Source organism: Notamacropus eugenii, chromosome 2 (assembly GCF_028372415.1).
Source record: "Notamacropus eugenii isolate mMacEug1 chromosome 2, mMacEug1.pri_v2, whole genome shotgun sequence".
Lineage (NCBI taxonomy): Eukaryota > Metazoa > Chordata > Mammalia > Diprotodontia > Macropodidae > Notamacropus > Notamacropus eugenii.
Window position 1 is genome coordinate 358032859 of NC_092873.1, and position 19680 is coordinate 358052538.

At 48.5% G+C, this 19680-nt stretch overlaps 2 protein-coding genes across 2 annotated transcripts in view; both read right to left on the minus strand.

The window, feature by feature from the left end:
• Nucleotides 1-325: 325 nt before the first annotated feature.
• On the minus strand, nt 326-8084 carry LOC140528536 (keratin, type I cytoskeletal 17). Its single transcript, XM_072646437.1, has 8 exons — nt 7471-8084; nt 5625-5707; nt 4662-4818; nt 3326-3487; nt 2927-3052; nt 2317-2537; nt 1886-1911; nt 326-582 (listed from the first exon to the last, which is right to left on the minus strand). Exons 1-8 carry the CDS (start codon nt 7915-7917, stop codon nt 488-490), a joined length of 1317 nt encoding a protein of 438 aa, XP_072502538.1. The 5' UTR covers nt 7918-8084; the 3' UTR covers nt 326-487.
• Nucleotides 8085-10833: 2749 nt separating this feature from the next.
• LOC140528537 (keratin, type I cytoskeletal 42) overlaps nt 10834-19680 on the minus strand; it is a 53570-nt gene continuing 44723 nt past the window's right edge. Inside the window, exons 2-9 of the mRNA XM_072646438.1 lie at nt 17965-19249; nt 16151-16233; nt 15780-15936; nt 14565-14726; nt 13236-13361; nt 12687-12907; nt 11453-11502; nt 10834-11112 (exon numbers count right to left, since the gene is read on the minus strand). Of these exons, the coding sequence (XP_072502539.1) occupies nt 11015-11112; nt 11453-11502; nt 12687-12907; nt 13236-13361; nt 14565-14726; nt 15780-15936; nt 16151-16233; nt 17965-18438 (1371 nt within the window). The 5' untranslated portion in view covers nt 18439-19249 and the 3' untranslated portion in view covers nt 10834-11014. The remainder of the gene's footprint in view (nt 11113-11452; nt 11503-12686; nt 12908-13235; nt 13362-14564; nt 14727-15779; nt 15937-16150; nt 16234-17964; nt 19250-19680) is intronic.

Sequence of the window (19680 nt, forward strand, 5' to 3'; positions counted from 1 at the left end):
CTTCATTTTACAGATGAGGAAACTGAGGACCAGGTGGTAGACTGTAGAGCTCTTTTAGGACTTGTCCTGTAAGAAAGGCCTAATGATACTCTGATAGAATTTATGTTTGTGGAGAATTGAAGTTTTGGGGTCCCCCTGGTCCCTAAGGGCACATTCCATGCTTCTAAGATGCAAGTACTTTAGGCAGAATGCCAGAGCTCAGGCCCCCTCTATTCCTTCCACCACAGTCCCAAAGGAAGAAGGTTCTCCTTCTCTCCTTGATCCACTTGTGGTGGTCTGACAGGGATTCCACCTTCTGGGGTAACATAGGACTCCAGTCAGCATCTCTGAGTCAACAAGCTTTATTAATTGAGAAGCTAGAGAACAGGAGGCATGGGTTGGGGTTTGGGGAAGGGGCTACAGAAGGAAGTTGAGGGAAGGAGAGACATAAGCAGAGTCCCAAAAAGCGGCTTTCCTCTTGCTTCTCACTCAGGCCGATGGGCCTCCCTTAGCGGGTAGATTGGTGGACCTGCTCCCGAGAAGAGATGACCTTGCCATCTTGCACCTCCTCCACAATGGTGCGCACCTGGCGAGTGGTCACAGCTGCAGAAGAAGCCAAGAGATTCAGACTCAGACGTTTAGTGACCTGGCCAAAACCAGGTCAGAACCCACCTTCTTGCCTACAGTAGAGCACAGGCAGCCAAAGCAGACTCATCCCCTGAAGTTATGCTCGCATTTAGACTGGGAGAACTTAGATGCCTCTTGTATGTTGTTCTAGTGTGTGCATAAAATTGTTTGTATTTTTTCTCCCCCATTAAAATATGAGCTTTTCTTTACTTGTGTTTGTATTCCAAGCTACCTTGTTCCTGGCACACAGTAAGCACTTAATAGATGTTTATTGATTGTTACTGTCTAATCCTTCCCACCCTGTTCCCCAGCCTGTAAAATCAACTCCTCAGCTTGACATTCAAGATTCTTCTACCAAGTTTCCCAGACTCATCAGTTCTTCCTTCCTCCCTTCATCTTTTAGCACGACTGATAGTGTTCTCCATCTCCAACCCAGATCACTCCCCTTGTTGCTTGTGTACCCTCAATGTGACCATTTCCCCCACAGAGAATGACTGGTTCAGCCTTCCACACTCTCTCCTTTATTCTGCTCCTCTGAGCTGATTCAGCCAACTATTCTACACTTAGAATACTGTCACATTTGGTTAGAGGATAGGGACGGTAGATGGGAATTGGACCTATTTTCATTAGTACAGGGAATTCCCAAGAGAGGAAACTCCCTCTACCATCACAGATCAGCACCTATTCTGCAACTTTTTGCCTTGGAGAGTTGTCTGGATCACTGAGAAATCATGTTGCTTACCCAGGATAGATAGTCAGTACATGTCAGGGGAGAGACTTGAACTCAGTCAGGTCTGCCTGACTTCCTGGCTGGCTTGTTATCTACTTTGCCATAGTACCTTTCATTGCTGAATTGGTGTTCTTAAATTATTCTCTTGTTTGTTCATTGTGTCTTTCCAACTAAACTACAAGCTTCTCCAAGGTAAAGACTGCTACATGGTCCATATCCATCTACCAAGTAGCCTGGGAGCCCCTTGAGAATGGGGATTTTGTTTCACATATTGGGCTGAGAAGTCCCAAAGGGTCAGACTCAGCTGTCCCTGCTGTCCTTCCTTTAATCCCTACACAGCCTGTATCCCAGGCCTCTGACTGTGGCTTCAGTGACAGTAAATGATGAATGACTAGCAATTCTCCTACTTTCTCACCCTGCCCATGTGCTTTTGTCATAGTTTCTAATGTCAACTGGACATAACTGTACAACACCCCACTGAATCTCTACAGATGTGCCCAGCACCCCAAGATCTTCCCTACCCTCCTTTCCAGATGTTACTGTACTTACGTTCTTTGGGTTTGTACTGAGACAGGCTGTGGGAGAAGAGAAAGACTATATTAGATGTGGGTACCTGGGATTTAGGCTCTTGAGACTCCTCAAAATCAAAGGAACCTGCCCCCTCCCACACATGCACAGTCTGGTGTTTGCACAGAGGTCACAGGCAGGGAGACACAATGGGCAGCTATCATGGAGACAAGCTAACAGATAGGGCCCAGTAAGGGACATTTTTTTTTTTTTACTATTTTTGACAAATGCATCTGTTTTTAACATCAGAAAATTCCACTCTCCCTGTCACAGAGGTATTTATTTTGCTATACATCAAGGCTTAAAGTCTCTGATGGATGGGAGCTGCCCTCATCCTTAAACAGGGCTCTCATCATCAGCCTTTCACCCATCACCTTCACCCCCTCAGGCCACCTCACTGCCTGGTCACTCACTGGGCATCCTCTCCCTCCAGCAGGCGGCGGTAGGTGGCGATCTCCTGCTCCAGACGGGTCTTCACGTCCAGGAGGACCTTGTATTCTTGGTTCTGCTGCTCCATCTCACAGCGCAGCTGAGCCAGCTGCTCCTCAACGCTGCTGATGAGCCCCTGGATCTGGGACAGCTGGACACAGTAGCGGCTCTCTGTCTCAGCCAGGCTGCCCTCCAGGGAGGCTTTCTGGAGGAGGATAGAAGAACAGGGAATCATCAACTAGTTCCCCATCCTTCAATGCACCTCAGGACTCATAGGGTCATAGAATTAGAGTTGTAAGGGACCTTAGTGGGCATCAAGTCTAGCCTTCTCATTTTACAGATGAGGAAACTGAGTCCCAAAGAGGTTACACGGCTAGTATCTAGGATGGGATTGGAACCCAGATCTATATCACACTGCCTCTTTTTTTCACTGCATCATGTAGGGACTCACAGCTAATAAGTGTCTGAGGTGGGATTTTAATTCAGATCTTTCTGGTTCCAAGCCAATCTCTCTATCCACTGCACCACCTAGGTCTAATCTACAAGCTGCGGTTAAGGGCACCTTCCATGAGACATCAAGCATGGGGTACCTACCATGCTGAGCTGGGACTGCAGCTCGATCTCCAGAGCTTGAACACTGCGGCGGAGCTCAGAGATCTCGCTCTTGCCACTCTGTAGGAGTTCACTGTTGGTGGCTACTTCTCGGTTTAGTTCTTCAGTCTAGAAAGGAGTAGGAGATACAGATTTACGAGGAGTCAGCATGAGCCCACTCACTATAGTCTGAGTTCAGGGCCCCTGATCCACCCTTCTATACCCAACAAGGCTGACAACCCTCCATAAAGCAGACCAGACTCAAATCCCACAAGGCCAGGCCACCAGCAGAGCATGTCAGGGTTCTGACATCCTCTCCCTCCCTAAACAAAAGCGATCAAGATAAACTTCTCTTCCTTAACCCATATAGGCCCCTGGCAAGAGCCCCAGTTTAGTGCCCACCTTGCTGAAGAACCAGTCCTCAGCATCCTTGCGGTTTTTCTCTGCCATCTTCTCATACTGGTCACGCATTTCAGCCAGGGTTCGGCTCAGGTCCACACCAGGTGCTGCATCCATCTCCACATTGATCTCTCCACCCACCTGGCCTCTCAAGGAATTCATCTCCTGTGGACAATCATAGGGGACATCTGGAAGGGACTCTTCAAAGACTGTATGGTCCAACCCCCTCATTTTACAAATTAAGAAACTGAGGTCTAGAGAAAGCTTTTATTTGCCCAATGTTACACACGTGGTAAGTAGAAGATTAGACATTTGAACCTAGGTGCTTAGATTCCAATTTCAACATTATTTCAGAGGTTTGAAAAAGCACTTTACATATGTTACCTCAGCTGATTTTCACAATAACCCTGTGGTATAGATGTTATTATTATCCTCATTTAATAGCTGAGGAAATTAAGAGCAGGTTATGTGACTTAAACAGCTGGTAAGTACTTAAAGTTGGAACTGAACTCAGGTCTTCCTGGATCCAAGTCCAGCTTCCTACCCACTATACCAGTTAGCTGCCTTAGATTGAGAGTTCAAGGATCAATGGGTCCAACCCTCTCATCTTATAGATAGGAAACTGTGTCCCAAAGAGATTAAGTGACTTGCCCAGGGTTAGACACCTAGTAAATGTCTGAAGTCTGCTTTGAACCCAGGTCTTCTTGCCTCCAAGGCCATCACTTTCCATTATTCCACACTGCCTCTTTTATAACTGCATTATGCTAGGACTTTCAGCCCTGGGGCATCACTGACCAATGGCTCCTTTAGTCGGGCCCCTCCTGGCTGCTTGAACTTTAACTCTCAGCTCAGCTTCTAATACCCCACACAGGAAGGGGGCCTCCAAGGTTAAGTTTTTTCCAGTTTTCTTGGGAGATTCAGGGCTCCTAGGTTTCATATGATCCTCTTCCAGCCATTCTTTCTCTGTATTTCCCTTCAGTCCCTTGCATCTCAGTTTGTACTTTATTTTATTTTGTCCTTGATCCTCTGTCTCCTCTGAGGTGTGTCCAGTCTCCCCGCATCAGACTGGGGACTCTCTGAGGACAAGGACTTTGTCTCCCCCCTCAGAATGGGACCTCTCTAAGGACCAGATCTCCCTTCCTAACCTTTACAAGGTTTGGCACCCACTAGCCCCTCAATCTTTGTTGACTGACAATGTGACTAACACTGAACCCTGACTATACCTTTCCCAGCTTTCCAGTAAGTCTCCTCTGGTATTCCTAAGCCCACAGAATGTGTAATTCACATTCTCTCCCTTTCACCCTCTCTTGGGCTCCCATTGCCCCTCCTTTAAACTCACCTCCTCATGATTCTTCTTAAGGTAAGCCAGTTCCTCCTTCAGGTTCTCAATCTGCATCTCCAGGTCAGCCCTGGACAGGGTCAACTCATCCAACACCCTGCGCAGGCCATTGATGTCAGCCTCCACGCTGGTGCGCAGAGCCAGCTCTGTCTCATACCTGCAACAAGAGCCAGAGATGTCAGGAAGATATGCACTGTATCTCTAGGAACCGAGCCTTCCCTAGTTCTTTACAGGAAAAAAGGGTCCCAGTCGGAATGGTTAGTCCTGGAGAATGACCATGGGAACTGAGGCAGGAATGTTGTTATCTGTGGACTCGAGGTAACTTGGGCGAGGGGGGTCAAAGTACTCTTCCTTACCCACCCTTCTGTCTTCTCTCTCACTCCTTTCTTACAAAATAATAGGATTTAGAGGTAGAAGGACCATTAGTCATTTTACAGATGAGGAATCTGAGACCCAGAGTGGTTTAACAACTTGCCCAGGGTTACGCAAATAATAAATAAAAAAATGATTCAACCCCAGATTTTCTGATTCCATATCCAACAGTCTTTTCCCTCTACAGTGCCACCTTCTCTTCATTCTACTTTTCTTTTCTTCTTTCCTCCACCTGAGATCTTCCAGGCAGTTTCAGGGACCCCATTAACATAAAAGTTGCTGGCCTAGAGACTAAGGGGCAGAAAAGAAGCAAGTCCTCCCTCATCTAGGTTCCCCCTCCCTGGTTCAAAGACCCTACCAAGAACTCAGGAAAATGACCAGCCTCAGGAAAACCTTCTCATTGGCTTGTCATTGGTGCTACCAGGCCAGTAGAACAACTCAGTTGGCCCAGCCCCTCTGAATGAATATGCCTGATTGTAAGAGACTAGGGAGGCCTCAAGCCACCCCCTCCAACATGCACATGAGAGAGAGAGAGACAGAGACAGAGAGAGAGAAATGGCAGGGTGCTCCCAAACCCAACCCACAACTCACTTGGTTCGGAAGTCATCAGCAGCCAGGCGGGCATTGTCAATCTGCAGAAGGATGTTGGCATTGTCCACAGTGGCAGTGAGGATCTGAGAGTAGCAGACAGAGAGCGAGGGTGAGTTGGGGGGAGGTAATAGAGACAGACTAGATCCCAGATAACTAGATTGTCCTCTCCTCATAAACTGTCCTTCACAGCCATCAGAGAAACAGCCCCCCATACGCACACATGCCCCCTCTGGCCTTAACTGCCATACTTAATGCTGTTTATGAGATAGGTTTTCCTACCCAGGGGCACCGGATATTAGTGTCTCCTCCACTCAGACCCTCCCTCCCTAACCACTCCTCCATCCCACCAAGATAATTGCTTTGAGGTTGCTTCAGGGAGCAGACAGGAGCTGAACAGGAGTTGAATTAGTCGAAACTTGTCCCCTTTCCCCCAACACATCCCCCCACCCACGCTCTGACCTCTGTGGAGAGGAGGCTATACAGGCCAACAGGGAAAAAACCTGAGGGACTTGAACTGGGGACAGCAGACCCCAATACTAGGTGTTGGGTATAGGGTGGGTTAGCAATGTCAGACCGAAGAACTTAGAGATCAAGTGCCTTAGAAATCAGTTGTCAACTGGAAGACACCTTGGAGGTCATCTAATCCAACCCCTTCATTTTACAGAGAAGGAAACTGAGGCTCAGAAAAGTTAAGTGACTTGCCCTAGGGCATCCAGATAGTAAACTGTTCAAAGCTGGACTTGTCAAACCTAGGCCTTCAGACTCCAAATCCAATATGCTTTCCATGACTTCATTCTGCCATTCTGACCCAATCTCCTTAAGGGTAGGAAAGCTAAGGCTCATAGAAGCTGCCCAAAGGAATTACTGATGAAGACATCAAATTCAAACCCACTGAAGCTTGGCAAATAACCAGACAGCATCCCAGGGATGCTTCAACCTGCAGATTCTTCCTTTGAGCTTTCTTCCTTTCAGGAATGCACAGAAGAAAAAAAAAGCCTCTGGAAGAGGAAACCAAGGAATGAATCCCTGAATTCTCCATATAAGATATTAGAGATAACTACAAGACATTAATGAAGCCTTCAGCAGCTTTGAGTCCATCTTAGCCTGAATCGTTCCTTAAATGGCAGCATTCACCTCCTCCTAGTAGCAGGTGCTTTGGCCCTAAACCAAGTTGTATTAACCCATCCCCAACCTTCTTCCCTAGTCCCAAGAGATCTGGGGAGGGTCAAAATAGGACTACGACATGGAGGGATCCAGGGTGATGACTTTACCCTTGGCAAGAAGAGGTGGCTATTTGTCTCCCATTGCCCCCAGCCTCAAGGAGAGACCTGAGTTGAGGACATCTCTAAGGCACAGGTGGTAAGCTGTTCCATCCCTCCCCAAGGGACCAATCATGATGCTTCAAGGGAATCCTACTTCCAAGGATTGTAGATTTAGACCTTGAAGGGAGCCTCTAGAGATCATCCGTCCAACCCCCTCATTTTACAGATGAGCAAATGAAGTCACAGTAACATTAACCCCAATGTCCTATAGACAGTTAAGTATTCCATAGTGGGATCCAAACCTAGGAATTTTAGCTCCAAGTTCAGCTCTCTTTCTACTGGATACTGCCTCTTTTTGCCCTCTCATCTAAGAAACCCTTGATACCCTTTTCAAACCCTTCTCTCAGCTCTGGCAATATGTAATATCAAATTGAGAGACCTGGGTCTTTGCCATTAACTAAACTGTATGCCTCAGTTTCTTCCTTTATAAAAGAAAGGGATCAGAGGAGATGTTCCTTCCAGGTCCTAGGATTTTATGAGACATATGCATGTGTGTGTGTGTTCTGGGGGTGGCAGGGTGATACCTTATTCTTCAGGTCCTCAATGATCTGATAGTAGCCACTGTAGTCCTTGGCAGGGCCAGGTGCCTGCTTCTGGTACCAGTCCCGGATTTTCAGTTCCAGATCAGTGTTGGCCTCTTCCAGGGCACGCACCTTGTCCAGGTAGGAGGCCAGGCGGTCGTTGAGGTTCTGCATGGTGGCCTTCTCCCCACCAGCCAGGAGGCCATCCACTCCACCAAAGCTGCTCCCATAGCTGCCCCCCATCCCACTACCAAAGCTGTAACTGCCAGAATAGCAGCTGCCTCCATAACCTCCCCCTAGACTTCCTCCTGAGACCAGCCTAGAGGAGGAGACAGAACCAAAGCTGCTGCCTGGGGCCCGGCAGGAGGCTCTGGAGGAGCTCCCACCGAGACCGGAAGAGCCCTTGATGGAGCTGGAGGTGGTGTACTGGCGAATAGTAGTGGTGGCCATGGTAAGGGAAAGAGAGAAAGCCCACTCTGTTTTCAGTCACACGAGGAGGAGCTGGGACGGAGAGGTGTGTGTAAGCTGTGGCTGCTCTCCCCCTGCCTTTATACCCAGGCCAGTGGGCGTAGCGATAAAAGCCTTCGCTTTTTTTGTTTCCATTCTCCTCGGCTTTCATCACCGCTTGGCCTCCTGCCAGCACCCAGGTGGCTTGCTTTCCCCCCATTAGTATCCGGAGGTTTGCCTTACTTCTTCAGATCCTCAAACTGGGCGTTTGTTCGTGTGTGTGCGTGTATGTGTATGCGTGAGCGTTGTTCATGAGTATGTGTACTTCTCTGTGCTCAGATACCGTCACCTGTGATTCAGGCTGGACCAGGCCCTGGGGCTATGCTTTCCCATGACCTAATGAGGGAAGAGAGAGGAGCTCCAGAGAAGTCATGAGTAGTGAGTGCCCTCCCAGGCATCAGCAGCATCGGGAGAAAGGGAAGGAGGTAGGAAGGTCTGGCTATGTTACTCCAGGCACTGGATCTCAGGTGACCTAGATTTGCCAGTGAGCAGTCCTAGGTTGGGTTTGCCTTATAGGGAAGGAAGAGGAAACATTCAGCTACCAAAAGAAGCAGTCCCACAGCATGAGTCAAGAGCAGGGAAGGCTCACCCCTGAGTTGGTCTGATCTTCTCCAAATATCTCTTAACCCCAGCTATGGCTAAGGATCCCGGATCCTACACCAGAGGTTAAATATCTCAAGCTTCAACCCCTTTCCCTGCCTAAATCAGTCAGCACTGACTGGCCCCACCTGGTGACAGTCTGAAGAAGGGTTAACCTTAATTCCCTTACCCAGCCTTGCCCACTTCTTCAGAGCCATAACTAGAACTAGGCTCATCTTGGGCAAAGGGAACAGGGTCTGGGAGGAGGGAAGAACATGGCAGAGACACAGAAGATAGGACAACCACCCACAGAGGGGATGGACCAACCCTCACCAGGGAGCAGGAAGGAAAGGCAAGTCCCAGCTTGTGACCACAAGGCAAAGTGCCTGGACAGTGCCTACATGGAGGAAGCACCCCCTTCACATCAGCACCCTAGGGCAGTATTCTATTCAGCACGCCACATCATGACTCAGATGCCACCATCTCCTAGGGCAGATCCCTGGTGGCCATGTCTCCATTCTGCCAGGATTCCACCCCTGGGCCCAAGTCCCTCCCTCACTCATACCAATCTAATTCTTGACTTTTCAGAGAAGGTACCAAATCCATCCCTCATTATAGACTTGGCGCAGATATCAATCAGCCAACCAATATCTATTAATCATCTGCTCTATACCAGACATTATGCAAAGCATTGGCGACCCAAAGGCAAAATGAAAGTCTTTGCCCCAATCTCTGCTCACTCCAGGTTTCCAGTCCTTATAGTAGGCCCACTGCCAATATGGATGGGCTAAACCCACCAGGGTGCTAAAAAGAGAGTTTTTTATATGTATTGGGGAGGAGGGAGCGAGAAGAGGCATTTATGTAGCCAGGATGAAAGGAAAGGGATGGGCAGAGAGAAGGGGGAAGGAAGGGATAAAAGGAAAGTCATGGTGAGGAAGAATTTGCTCCTTCATCTGCCCTGATCACACAAGGACCAAGTAGATTCTAGGAGCCCTGGTATGAGTGGTGAAGACCCTGGACACTAAAGTTCCCCAGCCTCAACTGTTTACTTGGGGTTGGTGGCTGGGGCGAGGAGGTGGAGCGGGGAGGAATGAGGTCTGGCTTTGACCCTGAAGACACTGAATCAGCAAGAAACTAAAGGAACATTTCAGCTAGGCCCCACCCTCCCTAAGAAGAAAAGGTTCTGAGCTCATCTCCTCCTAGTTTCACCATCAACCATCATACTGTTGCCAAGAGATCAGATGCTGCTTCCTATAAATCAAGGTTTCTTCATTTGAAGTCTGCGTGCTTGAAACTTTTAATATTGTGATGCCCGTGTTTCAGTAGAATGGATTTCCTTTGTAAATGTCTATATTCTATTTTGTTCATTTAAAAACATTATTCTGAGAAGGAATTCATAGAATTCAAACTGCCAAAAGGGTCCATGCCACAAAGAACATTAGGAACTCCTTTTCCAAACCTAAAAAGGGAGAAGAGTGAGGCTACTTGGTCTCAGCTTAGCCCTCAAGCCCTCCCCCAACCCTTTCTTTACGTTCCCAGGCCCAGCCCTGGGTCCCAGGGTCCTGGGCAGGCAGGCTGGGCGGAATGTGGTCGTGTCTGGGGCTGCCAGTTGCTTTCCCATCTCTTCAGGCAGGCCCAGACAGTCCCCTATTCTCAGCCAGACGAGATTCCTCAGTGGCCCAGGGACTGCCAGAGAGAAAGAACAAACAGACCGCCCTCCATGCAGGCACACACACCCACACCCAGCCATTGAGGAGGGGAAGAGCCAGTTGGTCCTACATGGTAATGCTGCCCTCTCTAAAAATACCCCACAGCTCCTTGTCTCTGCGAATCAGGCACAGTTTGGAAAGTGGAGTTGAGAACGGGACTGCAGTGATGGGGGTGGTATCTTCAAGAAGCACTCCCTCCCTGTATCAGGAGCCTCAGCCCCCATCTTTTCTTGAAGACCAGCGGTTTAAATAAGGGCTAGTGTTTTTTAGGGGTTTTGGGGCACCAGAGAGAGGTCACAGTTTACAGGTAGGGAGGAAGGGCTCCTCCCACCTCAGTCACTGGTGGGGATTCAAGCTGGCAGGTAAGCAATAGACACAGACTTAGTTGGGTGTGTGGGTGACAAGTCGAAACCCAAGCCAGACACCTTTGAAAAGAAACCATGACAAGAGATACAAACTTCCCCCGCCTCGCCCCCCACACCTCTGATCTCATCTCCCTCTGCCTTGAAATGGGATGAGGAGAGGCCAGAGGGTCCTCAGCTAATAAACAAACCAGACAATAACAATGATAGAGCTGCAGAAAAGCTTTAATAGGGTATAAACCCAGTGGGGTGCCAGGGGAATGGGGCAGCAGGAAGTCAATACAGGAAAATATTAGCTCAGAGACCAAGACGCTGGCAGGGACACCCCTGCCACAGTGATGGAGGAAATACCCCCTTTTTCTGTTGCCCAGCAAGGTGCCTACTGCAGGCTTAGTGAGTAGAGCGGTGGACCTGCTCCCTTGAAGACACTACTTTCCCATCCTGGACCTCCTCCATGATGGTACGCACTTGGCGGCTGGTCACTATGGCTGTAGGCAAGTAGGGAAGCAAAGAGATGGGAGGTAAAGGGTGAGGAAAGGAAGGAAACAAAATGAGGAAAGCCCTGGCAGGGAATCCCTGTCTCTGCCCAAGCCTGCCCCAGGAGCCAGCCCTACCACCTTTTCACTTGTAATCATTCTCACCCCATCTTCTCTGCAAAGATCTCCAGACCACCCCAGCAGAGGGGACTCTAGGTTTCATACCAGCCCAACCTCTACCCACCTCCCCAATCAGAACTATTCCCTACCCCCTCACAGAGAGAGACACTCTCTTCTAACCACAATGCCAACCAGCTATCCAGATATACAACAGGTCAGGATGTTCGCTTACCGTCTCGGCTGGACTGGGAGCTCAGAGCAGAGGAGTATTGGGAAGCCAAGCTGTAAGGGTAAGAGGAGGGCACCAGTTAAAACAGTGACTCTAGTTTGGGGGCCCAGGAAAGTCTTCTTGGGTACCATACTCTGATGCCCTCAGCTCCAAGGTCTCCATCCTTCCCTGCTGTCCCTCCCACCTCCCTTAGAAGAATTCTATAACACATGGAAAGTGAAGCGAATTAGAAAAATCAGTTCCCAAAGGATATAAGGAAATAAAGGCAACCCAGCATCAAATATGATACAGTAGCAGCTGAGTACAGCAGGTAGAGCACCAGGCGTCGTCAGAAACACCCCAGTTCAAACCTGGCCTCAGCCGCTTAATAACTATATGTCAGTAAGCTTCAGTTTCCTCATCTGTTAAATAGGAAGAATAATGCATCTACCTCAAGGGGCTGTTGTGAGGATTAAATGAGATCTGAGGTAGAAGAGCGTCTTTACCAACTGAGAGGGAGGACAAGGAAAGGCTTCCTGAAGGAGGCATTTTCCCTTATCACCATGGCAGGAATCTCTGCCAGGATCTTCGTCTCTGAGCTAACACTTTCCTGTATCGGCTTCCTAATGCCCCATTCCCCTGGGATCCCACTGGCTTCATTCACTATTAAAGCTTCTCTGTAGCTTGATCCTTGCTATCGTCTAGTGGGTTGATGTATTTTTGTTAAAATTGTTCCAATTCATTTTAGTCGTGTCTGAGTCTTCATAACCCTACTGGGTGTTTTCGTGGCAAAGATACTGGAGTGGTTTGCCATTTCCTTCTCCAGTTCATTTTACAGATGAGGAAACTGAGGCAAATAGGATGAAATACATAGGGACAAATAAGGGAGGGACAAGAAAATTATATCCAAATAATAAGCGAATTAATCACACACCAACTCCAAGAGCTGATATACCCAATTCTACCATCCTGATCTTTGGGAGCCAGGGTTTCTGAAGTAAAAATTTGCTAGGTCAGTTGAAGAATAGCCCAGAGGTCAGTGTAAACTAATGGTCTTCTTCCATGTGGCCCTACTTCTCTAGTCACACTAAGCCAGGGACCCATACTTCCATTCATCCACACATCCATCATCAGTGATTGGAAAGGGCTTCCCTCTCAGTTTGCCTGCACTCCAGCCTGCTTCAGACAGCTAGCCCAACTCTTCCATTCTGTCACAGAGCCACCTGCCCTCCCCAGTGAGAGCAGAGTGGTCACTCACTGAGCATCCTCTCCCTCCAGCAGTCGACGGTAGGTAGCGATCTCCTGCTCCAGACGGGTCTTCACATCCAGAAGGATCTTATACTCCTGATTCTGACGCTCCATGTCACAGCGGAGCTCACACAGCTGCTGCTCAATGCTGCTAATCAACCCTTGAAGTTGGGTCAGCTGGGCCCCATAGCGAGCCTCTGTCTCTGCCACGGTGCCCTCCAGGGAAGCTTTCTGCAAGGGGGAGAATAGAAGCTGGGTGGGCGATGAACACTAGTACATTTTGCCCACTGACCCAGCAGCCAGCATGTGCTCAAACAGCTCAGAGGTCACAGAACAAGATTATGGACCTTGATCTAGAGGGGGCCTCAAAGGCCAGTCTAGTCCAGCCACCCCATTTTACAGGTAAAGAAACAGCACCAGAAAGGAGAAGTGATTGCCTAAGGTCATGCAGTTAGCAAAAGCAGAGGGATGGTTTTTATCCAAGTCTTCTGATGATAAGCTTTTGCTATGATCCCAAACCAGGCTTGGAAGGAGAGGAAATGGGGAGGACAATACCCACCATGCTGAGCTGGGACTGCAGCTCAATCTCCAGGTTCTGGACAGTGCGTCTCAGCTCCGTGATCTCTGTCTTGCTGCTCTGCAGGGCTTCCGTGTTGGTGGCCACTTCACGGTTCAGCTCCTCTGTCTAAAATGAAATGTCCCTTTGGCTTAGACTATCCCCAGTAGGAAACAGGCTGGAGGCGGAGGGTCAGGGGACAAGACTTTGACTTCTCCCCAGCCACTGACTGCACTTGAAAATTTCCGATCCCCTTTAAGAGAGTACTGTGCATCCACATACAATAACACTAAACCTCCTCCTCCTTTTGTTCAGTCATTTTTCAGTTATGTCTGACTCTTTACAACCCCATTTGGGGCTTTCTTGGCAAATACTAGTGATTGGCCATTTCCTTCTTCAGCTCATTTGACAGATGAGGAAACTGAAGCAGAGTTAAGTAACTTGCCCAGGGTCACACAACTAGTAAATCCAACTGAGGCTGGATTTGAACTTAGGAAGATGAGCCTTCCTGACTTTAGTCCCAGCACCCTACCCACTGTACCACCTAGCTGCCTATGCTAGGTCTTAAGGAGACACAAAGTTTAGACCAAATACAATCTCTACTTTCATGGAGCTTAAAGGAGAGCAGATATCATCACCATCCTAGTTAACACTTATACCAAGCACTACATTAATTAAGTTTCTGTTACTATTATTATTATATTATCTCCCTTGATTCTCGCAACAACCCTAACAGACAGGGGCTGTTGTTATCCCCATTTCACAAGTGAGGAAACTGAGGAGAACAGAGGTCAAGTGATTTGTCCAGAGTCACACAACTGGTAAATGCCTGAGACCAGATTTGAACTCAGGTCTTCCTTACTCCAGGGCCAGCACTGTATCCACTGCACCACCTAGATGTAACTATAATATGCAAACAAAAATACATAAGCGTACTAGAAATGTACAGAACAAAGTAACATGTGAGCTCTGAGGGGTAGGATCTTTACCAGCTGAAAGGATCAGAGAAGACTTCCTGACAGAGGCATTTGAATCGGGCTTTGGAGGATGGGTGAATATTCAACATTCATGACACTTTGTTCACAGTTACCTCATACTCCTGAAAATCCTGAATTGTATTGGTATTTGTGTGTACATCATCCCCTTTATTAGAAAGTTTTAGGGCAGGGATGGTATTTCTTTCATCTTTGCATCTCTTTCAGTCTTTTGCAAGTGTCTGTGAAATGAAAGAAGGAAGGAAGGAAGGAAGGAAGGAAGGAAGGAAGGAAGGAAGGAAGGAAGGAAGGAAGGAAGGAAGGAAGGAAGGAAGGAAGGAAGGAAAGAAAGACACACCTTGGTGAAAAACCAGTCCTCAGCATCCTTGCGGTTCTTCTCTGCCATCTTCTCATACTGGTCTCGCATCTCCGATAGGATGCGACTCAGGTCCACCCCAGGAGCTGCATCCATCTCCACATTGACATCCCCACCAACCTGCCCACGAAGGGCATTCATTTCCTAGCAGAGAGAAGAGTAAGAGAATCAGTCACACCACTAGACACAGGTCACAAGGACACTGCTTCCTCAGCGCTGTCCAGGGCTGAAGACGTTTACTGGCAATACCCTCAGAGCCCATCCCCAGTCCCTTAGTAACAAGACTGATTCTTCCCCCATCCCATTTCAGGTCAAGTGTTCAAGGAATACCAACTCATTCCCACTTCAGAGCGAGCCAAGCACCACCAGGAATGTTGATCTGCTCAGGGGGCAGAGGTACTGAGGGAGGTACATAATGAGCTTCAAAGCAAAAGCGTAAATGCTTTGGGAATTATCTGCCATCAATGCTTAACCATTACTAGATAGCAAACTGTATTAGCTTAGATATTATCTGGCAGAGAGCCAGGTCTGAAGGGAAGTGGACAGCAGACACCAGGTATCACCTGGAGTAGAGGTGGCAACTTTTGATGAGGGAAGTGGGAAATAGAGATGGTAGAGGATTCAGGAAGGTTGGAGGTTGATCTGCTGCCCAGGGAAGAAAAGCCTGCCTTGGGGTTCTTGCCACAGTGAGGGGAAGATGTGAGCACACCAAGCACAGGTACAAAGGTCACAACTTTTCTGAGGTCCAGCCTTACCTATTTTTCATGCTAACCCTCCTAATTATACCAATCCCTTGGGGTTCTAAGGGATAGACTTAGAGAAGGCACAGAGGCATCTCCCTTATGGGGAGCGAGGAGGATCCACTGCTACCATCAATGGTTAGGTAGTAGGTAATGGGGCTAGGATCCAAACTAGAACACCTGGGGAGCAAGGGCATAGGATGAAGAACCCAGGCCTATTCAAAGCAATTCTCTAGAGTTCATTCTCTGACTGAATTATGCATAAAGAACAAGGAATGGAAAGACTGAGAAGGCCCTGGAGGACGACCTCCACCTCACCAAGGAACCATCCCAACCAGACTCTCCAGTTCTTCTAAGAGTCCCCCACCTTCCATGGGCCATTATTTGAGCATCCCCACCCCACCCCCAATTTGTCATGAAGACTCCCCTGAGGGAAGATGAACCCTCCCCATATCACCTCCTCATGGTTCTTCTTGAGATAGGCCAGCTCCTCCTTCAGGTTCTCAATCTGCATCTCCAGGTCAGCCCTCGCCAGGGTCAATTCATCCAGTACTCTGCGTAGGCCATTGATGTCAGCCTCCACACTCATACGCAGGTTCAGTTCAGTCTCATACCTGGGAGAGTTGGAGAAGGTGAATCATCTAACACTATGGACTCAGAGCATTATAGAATCTAGAGAAGAAAGTGTCTTTGAAGTAGTTTATTCTCTTCATTTTACAGATAAGGTCACTGAGGAATCTATCAAGTTCAGATCTCTGTATCTTATCCTCTCACAAGAAGACTTCCCTCCCCTTTTACTCTCTCCCTGTCAACAGAATCCTAACTCACTTGGTACGGAAGTCATCCGCAGCCAGACGGGCATTGTCGATCTGCAGGACCAAGCTGGCATTGTCAATGGTGGCGGCCAGGATCTGGGGATGAGACAGGCATAGAGCTGAGGGATGAGCAGGCAAACTTGAACAGCCCTTCTGTGGCTTCTTAGTCTGCTGGGGTGGGCCAAATGACCCCTCCCCTCCCCCTCACCATCTCCCAAGACTTCTGCGAAGTCTCTGTTGACAGTATTCCCACCTGTAGCTTTCTGGCCACCCAAGCTTTTGTAGGAGGTACAAGAGGAGGAGCTCTAGATTCTAGTCCGGGCTTTTCTAGAATCAAATCACCTTGCCTTTCCCAGACTCATCTATACAATGAGGACCTTACATTCCTTCCAGTTCTGAGTCACTGAACCCACACAATACAATGGAAGGAGCACTGATTTCAGAGTAAGACCACCTGAGTCACTTAACCTTCACTCAGCCTCAGTTTTCTCATCTGTAAAATGGGAAATATAATAGCACCAACCTCCCGGGCTATTGTGAGGTTTGACCAAGAATATACATAATTTGTTCTGCATATCTTAAAGTGCTATAAATGCTAGCTATTATTATTTATTATTATCATCATAATTATTCAATCGTAGTTATTGGCTGAGATTCTTCTGGGGTCTCTTTCTGCCCTAGGACTATGGCCATCCTATGAGGATGAAGTTCACTGTGTTTCAGTTTTCCTGTACATCCTGTACAACCTGAGGAATCTCATTCTCCCCCAACCTCCTTCCCAGTGATGCTAAGTGAAATGAGTTAACAGATACAAGAGCCCCTGGAAGAATCCAGGGCTACACAAAGAAGGGAATTTTTTTATCGTTGTTGTTGTTGTTACATGTCTGTTATTTGGTGGAATGAGGCCAAGGCTCTGGAAGCTCCCCCCATAGACACACACCTTAAAAGGGGCCTCTTTTGCTCAGATTTAGACTCTAGACAGCCGGGGATCCCCTTGAGGTTTTCCCCCTTGAATAGACTAATTAACTTATCTGATCTGGCATCTTGGGTTCTCTCCAGTTCCAGAAGGGAGATTCTCAGCCCTGCTAGTGAATGGTAAGAGCTGAGCCAGGACCCTCAGCAGGGTGAACAGGAGAGCCAGGTTAGGGCTTTTTTGGCACAAGAAACAGGGCAAGTCCAGCCAAAAGTTATGATTCTGCCTTCTCCCCCCAGTCAAAGTCCAGCTCTAAACCGACTTTCAGAAAACCTTCCTTGATTTACCGGCTTTGTGGTTTCCTTTGCTACCAGAGGTCCTTTTGCCCTCCTATGTTATATTGCTTATCTGTGCCATAGGAGAAGGGACCTGTGCCCATGTGCAGGAACTGTATCCTGTCTGCTCTGCCCATCAGAACTTCCTTAGGGGAGGCACTGAGGCTCCCCTCAACAAGCAGGTCCTCCCCCATCAGACCCAGAGGTGGAGAGGTCTCCTGCTCTTGGGATAAGCAGCCCATACACACTCCAAACAGAGACAGAGGAAACACTTTTTAAAACCGGGTACAAACAAGTGCAACAGAATGGAATAATACATGGGCATGTAGGTGCTGAAAAACCCCAGAATAAAGGAGGGATCAGTGAAGTGTACGGTTAAGCCAAGCAAGCTTCTTGGAGTGAGGAGGAGGGAGGATTAACCCTAAGACAGGCAAACAGGCCCTTCTAAAAAGTAGGAATGAGAAGGACATGCTGGGGGGAGAATAGGAAACTAAAGTCATGATAGGGGACAGAGAGTAGCTGAGGGCTCCCCAAAGGCTTCCAATGGCATGTGTTTCCCCTTGGTCCTCTTGCTCCTACCTTGTTCCTCAGGTCCTCAATGGTCTTGAAGTAAGGACTGTAGTCACGGGCAGGCCCAGGACCCTGCTTCTTGTACCAGTCCCGGATCTTGAGCTCCAGATCAGTGTTGGCTTCCTCCAGTGCACGCACCTTGTCCAGGTAGTTGGCCAGGCGGTCGTTGAGGTTCTGCATGGTCTCCTTCTCGCTCCCTCCCAGCAGGGCATCCCCTACACCATAGCTGGTACCAAAACCCCCTCCTAGGCTACAGCTGTAGCCACCACCATAGCCACCACCATAGCTGCCCCCCAAGCTGGAGGTGAAGCGGGATGAGGTGGCCGACATGTTCCCACAGCTGCCAGCCCCCAGGAGGCTCGGAGCAAGGCAGGCCCCTCCAACCCGGACGGAAGACACCCGGGAAGAACCACCACCCAGTGCACAGAGGCCTTTCATGGACCCAGAAGTGGAGTATTGTCTGACGGTGGTAGTGGTAGCCATGTTGACAGCTCAGTGTCCAGTTCAACTCAGCCTGACTCTGGACAGCAGGACCCCAAGGCAGTCCCTTTATACTCAGGCCAGGGTGGGGGCCAGGCACTCTCTCACTCTTGAAGTCAGGGCCAAAATCTCAATGGTATAATTTATTTCCTCACTCATTCCAGCATGGCGCCCCAGGGCTCCCAGAAGGACAAGCAATTTCTGACCTCCACGGAACATCCTTCTCTCCCTCCCCAGCTGCCCTAGGCCAGAGGCAAGGCAGAGATCTTTTATTTTATTGTCTCCTCCAGAGACAAAGGAGGACATAATCATCCTGGCTGACTAGCCCTGGGCAGTAGGAAAACTAGCGGGAGAACAGTTTCCTGGAACTCACAACCTTCAATTAAGAGAGAGATGAGCTCAAGGAGCTGGTGTGATTTGGAGGGGAAAATAGCCCTGGTGATGGTGGAAGGAGGAGACACCACCACCTTCCTTCAGCTCCAACCATGACATAGGCACCTTCCACACAGAACCAGCTGGGCACCCACCCCATGTTGTTAAGTCATTGGTCACTCCTTTCACTCCTGTTCTCCCCAAACCACAAAACACCTCCTAAGGTCTTCAGGCAAAGGCTGAGGAGCCTGACCCTACCCAGTTGAATGAGGAGACAGGAAACATATAAGAAACAAGATTTAAGAGGATTTAGACAGCTACATAAAATAAACTAAGGTAAAGGCAAAGGATGAAATACTGAAGACCAGAGTTCAAATACTGCCTTTGATGAATGTATTACCCTGGGCAATCACTTGATTTCTCTGAACCTCATTTTCTGCATCTGTAAAAGAAAGGGAGTTGGATTTAATGGGCCCTTCCAGCTGTAAATCTTTCATCCTATAAATACGGCAGAAGCTGAGTCCACAGGTACTGGGGAGATGCGGAGAACAGGTTCCCAAGGACAAGGCCTCTGGGCAGGGTCCAAATTATCCCCCAGTCTCTGGGAAATGAAAGACAAAATTTGAATTGAAGTTCATCAGGAAAGGTTCCCAGGGGAGAGTTTGGGGCCAGGTTTGAAAAGCGCCAAAGACCATCTGTGATCATAAGGCAGATTTCTTATCCTTAGCCAAGATCCCCACAGCTCCCTGACCCAAGCTGAGCAACAGGAAGGATATTGCAAGCTACTGGGTGAAATCAGACAATTGTTGCTCTAGGAGGGAACATAAGATACAGGTAGGGATTTAGAGCTTAATCTTCCTGCTGCTAATGATT

Bases quoted from the DNA above. Each gene is read 5' to 3' on its own strand.
- LOC140528536 (XM_072646437.1), bottom strand. From the start codon at position 7,917: ATGGCCACCACTACTATTCGCCAGTACACCACCTCCAGCTCCATCAAG. The intron at 3,488-4,661 runs GTGAGTTTAAAG...GATTGTCCACAG, and splicing joins TTAAGAAGAATCATGAGGAG to GAGATGAATTCCTTGAGAGG. The intron at 2,538-2,926 runs GTAGGTACCCCA...ATCCTCCTCCAG, and splicing joins TGCAGTCCCAGCTCAGCATG to AAAGCCTCCCTGGAGGGCAG.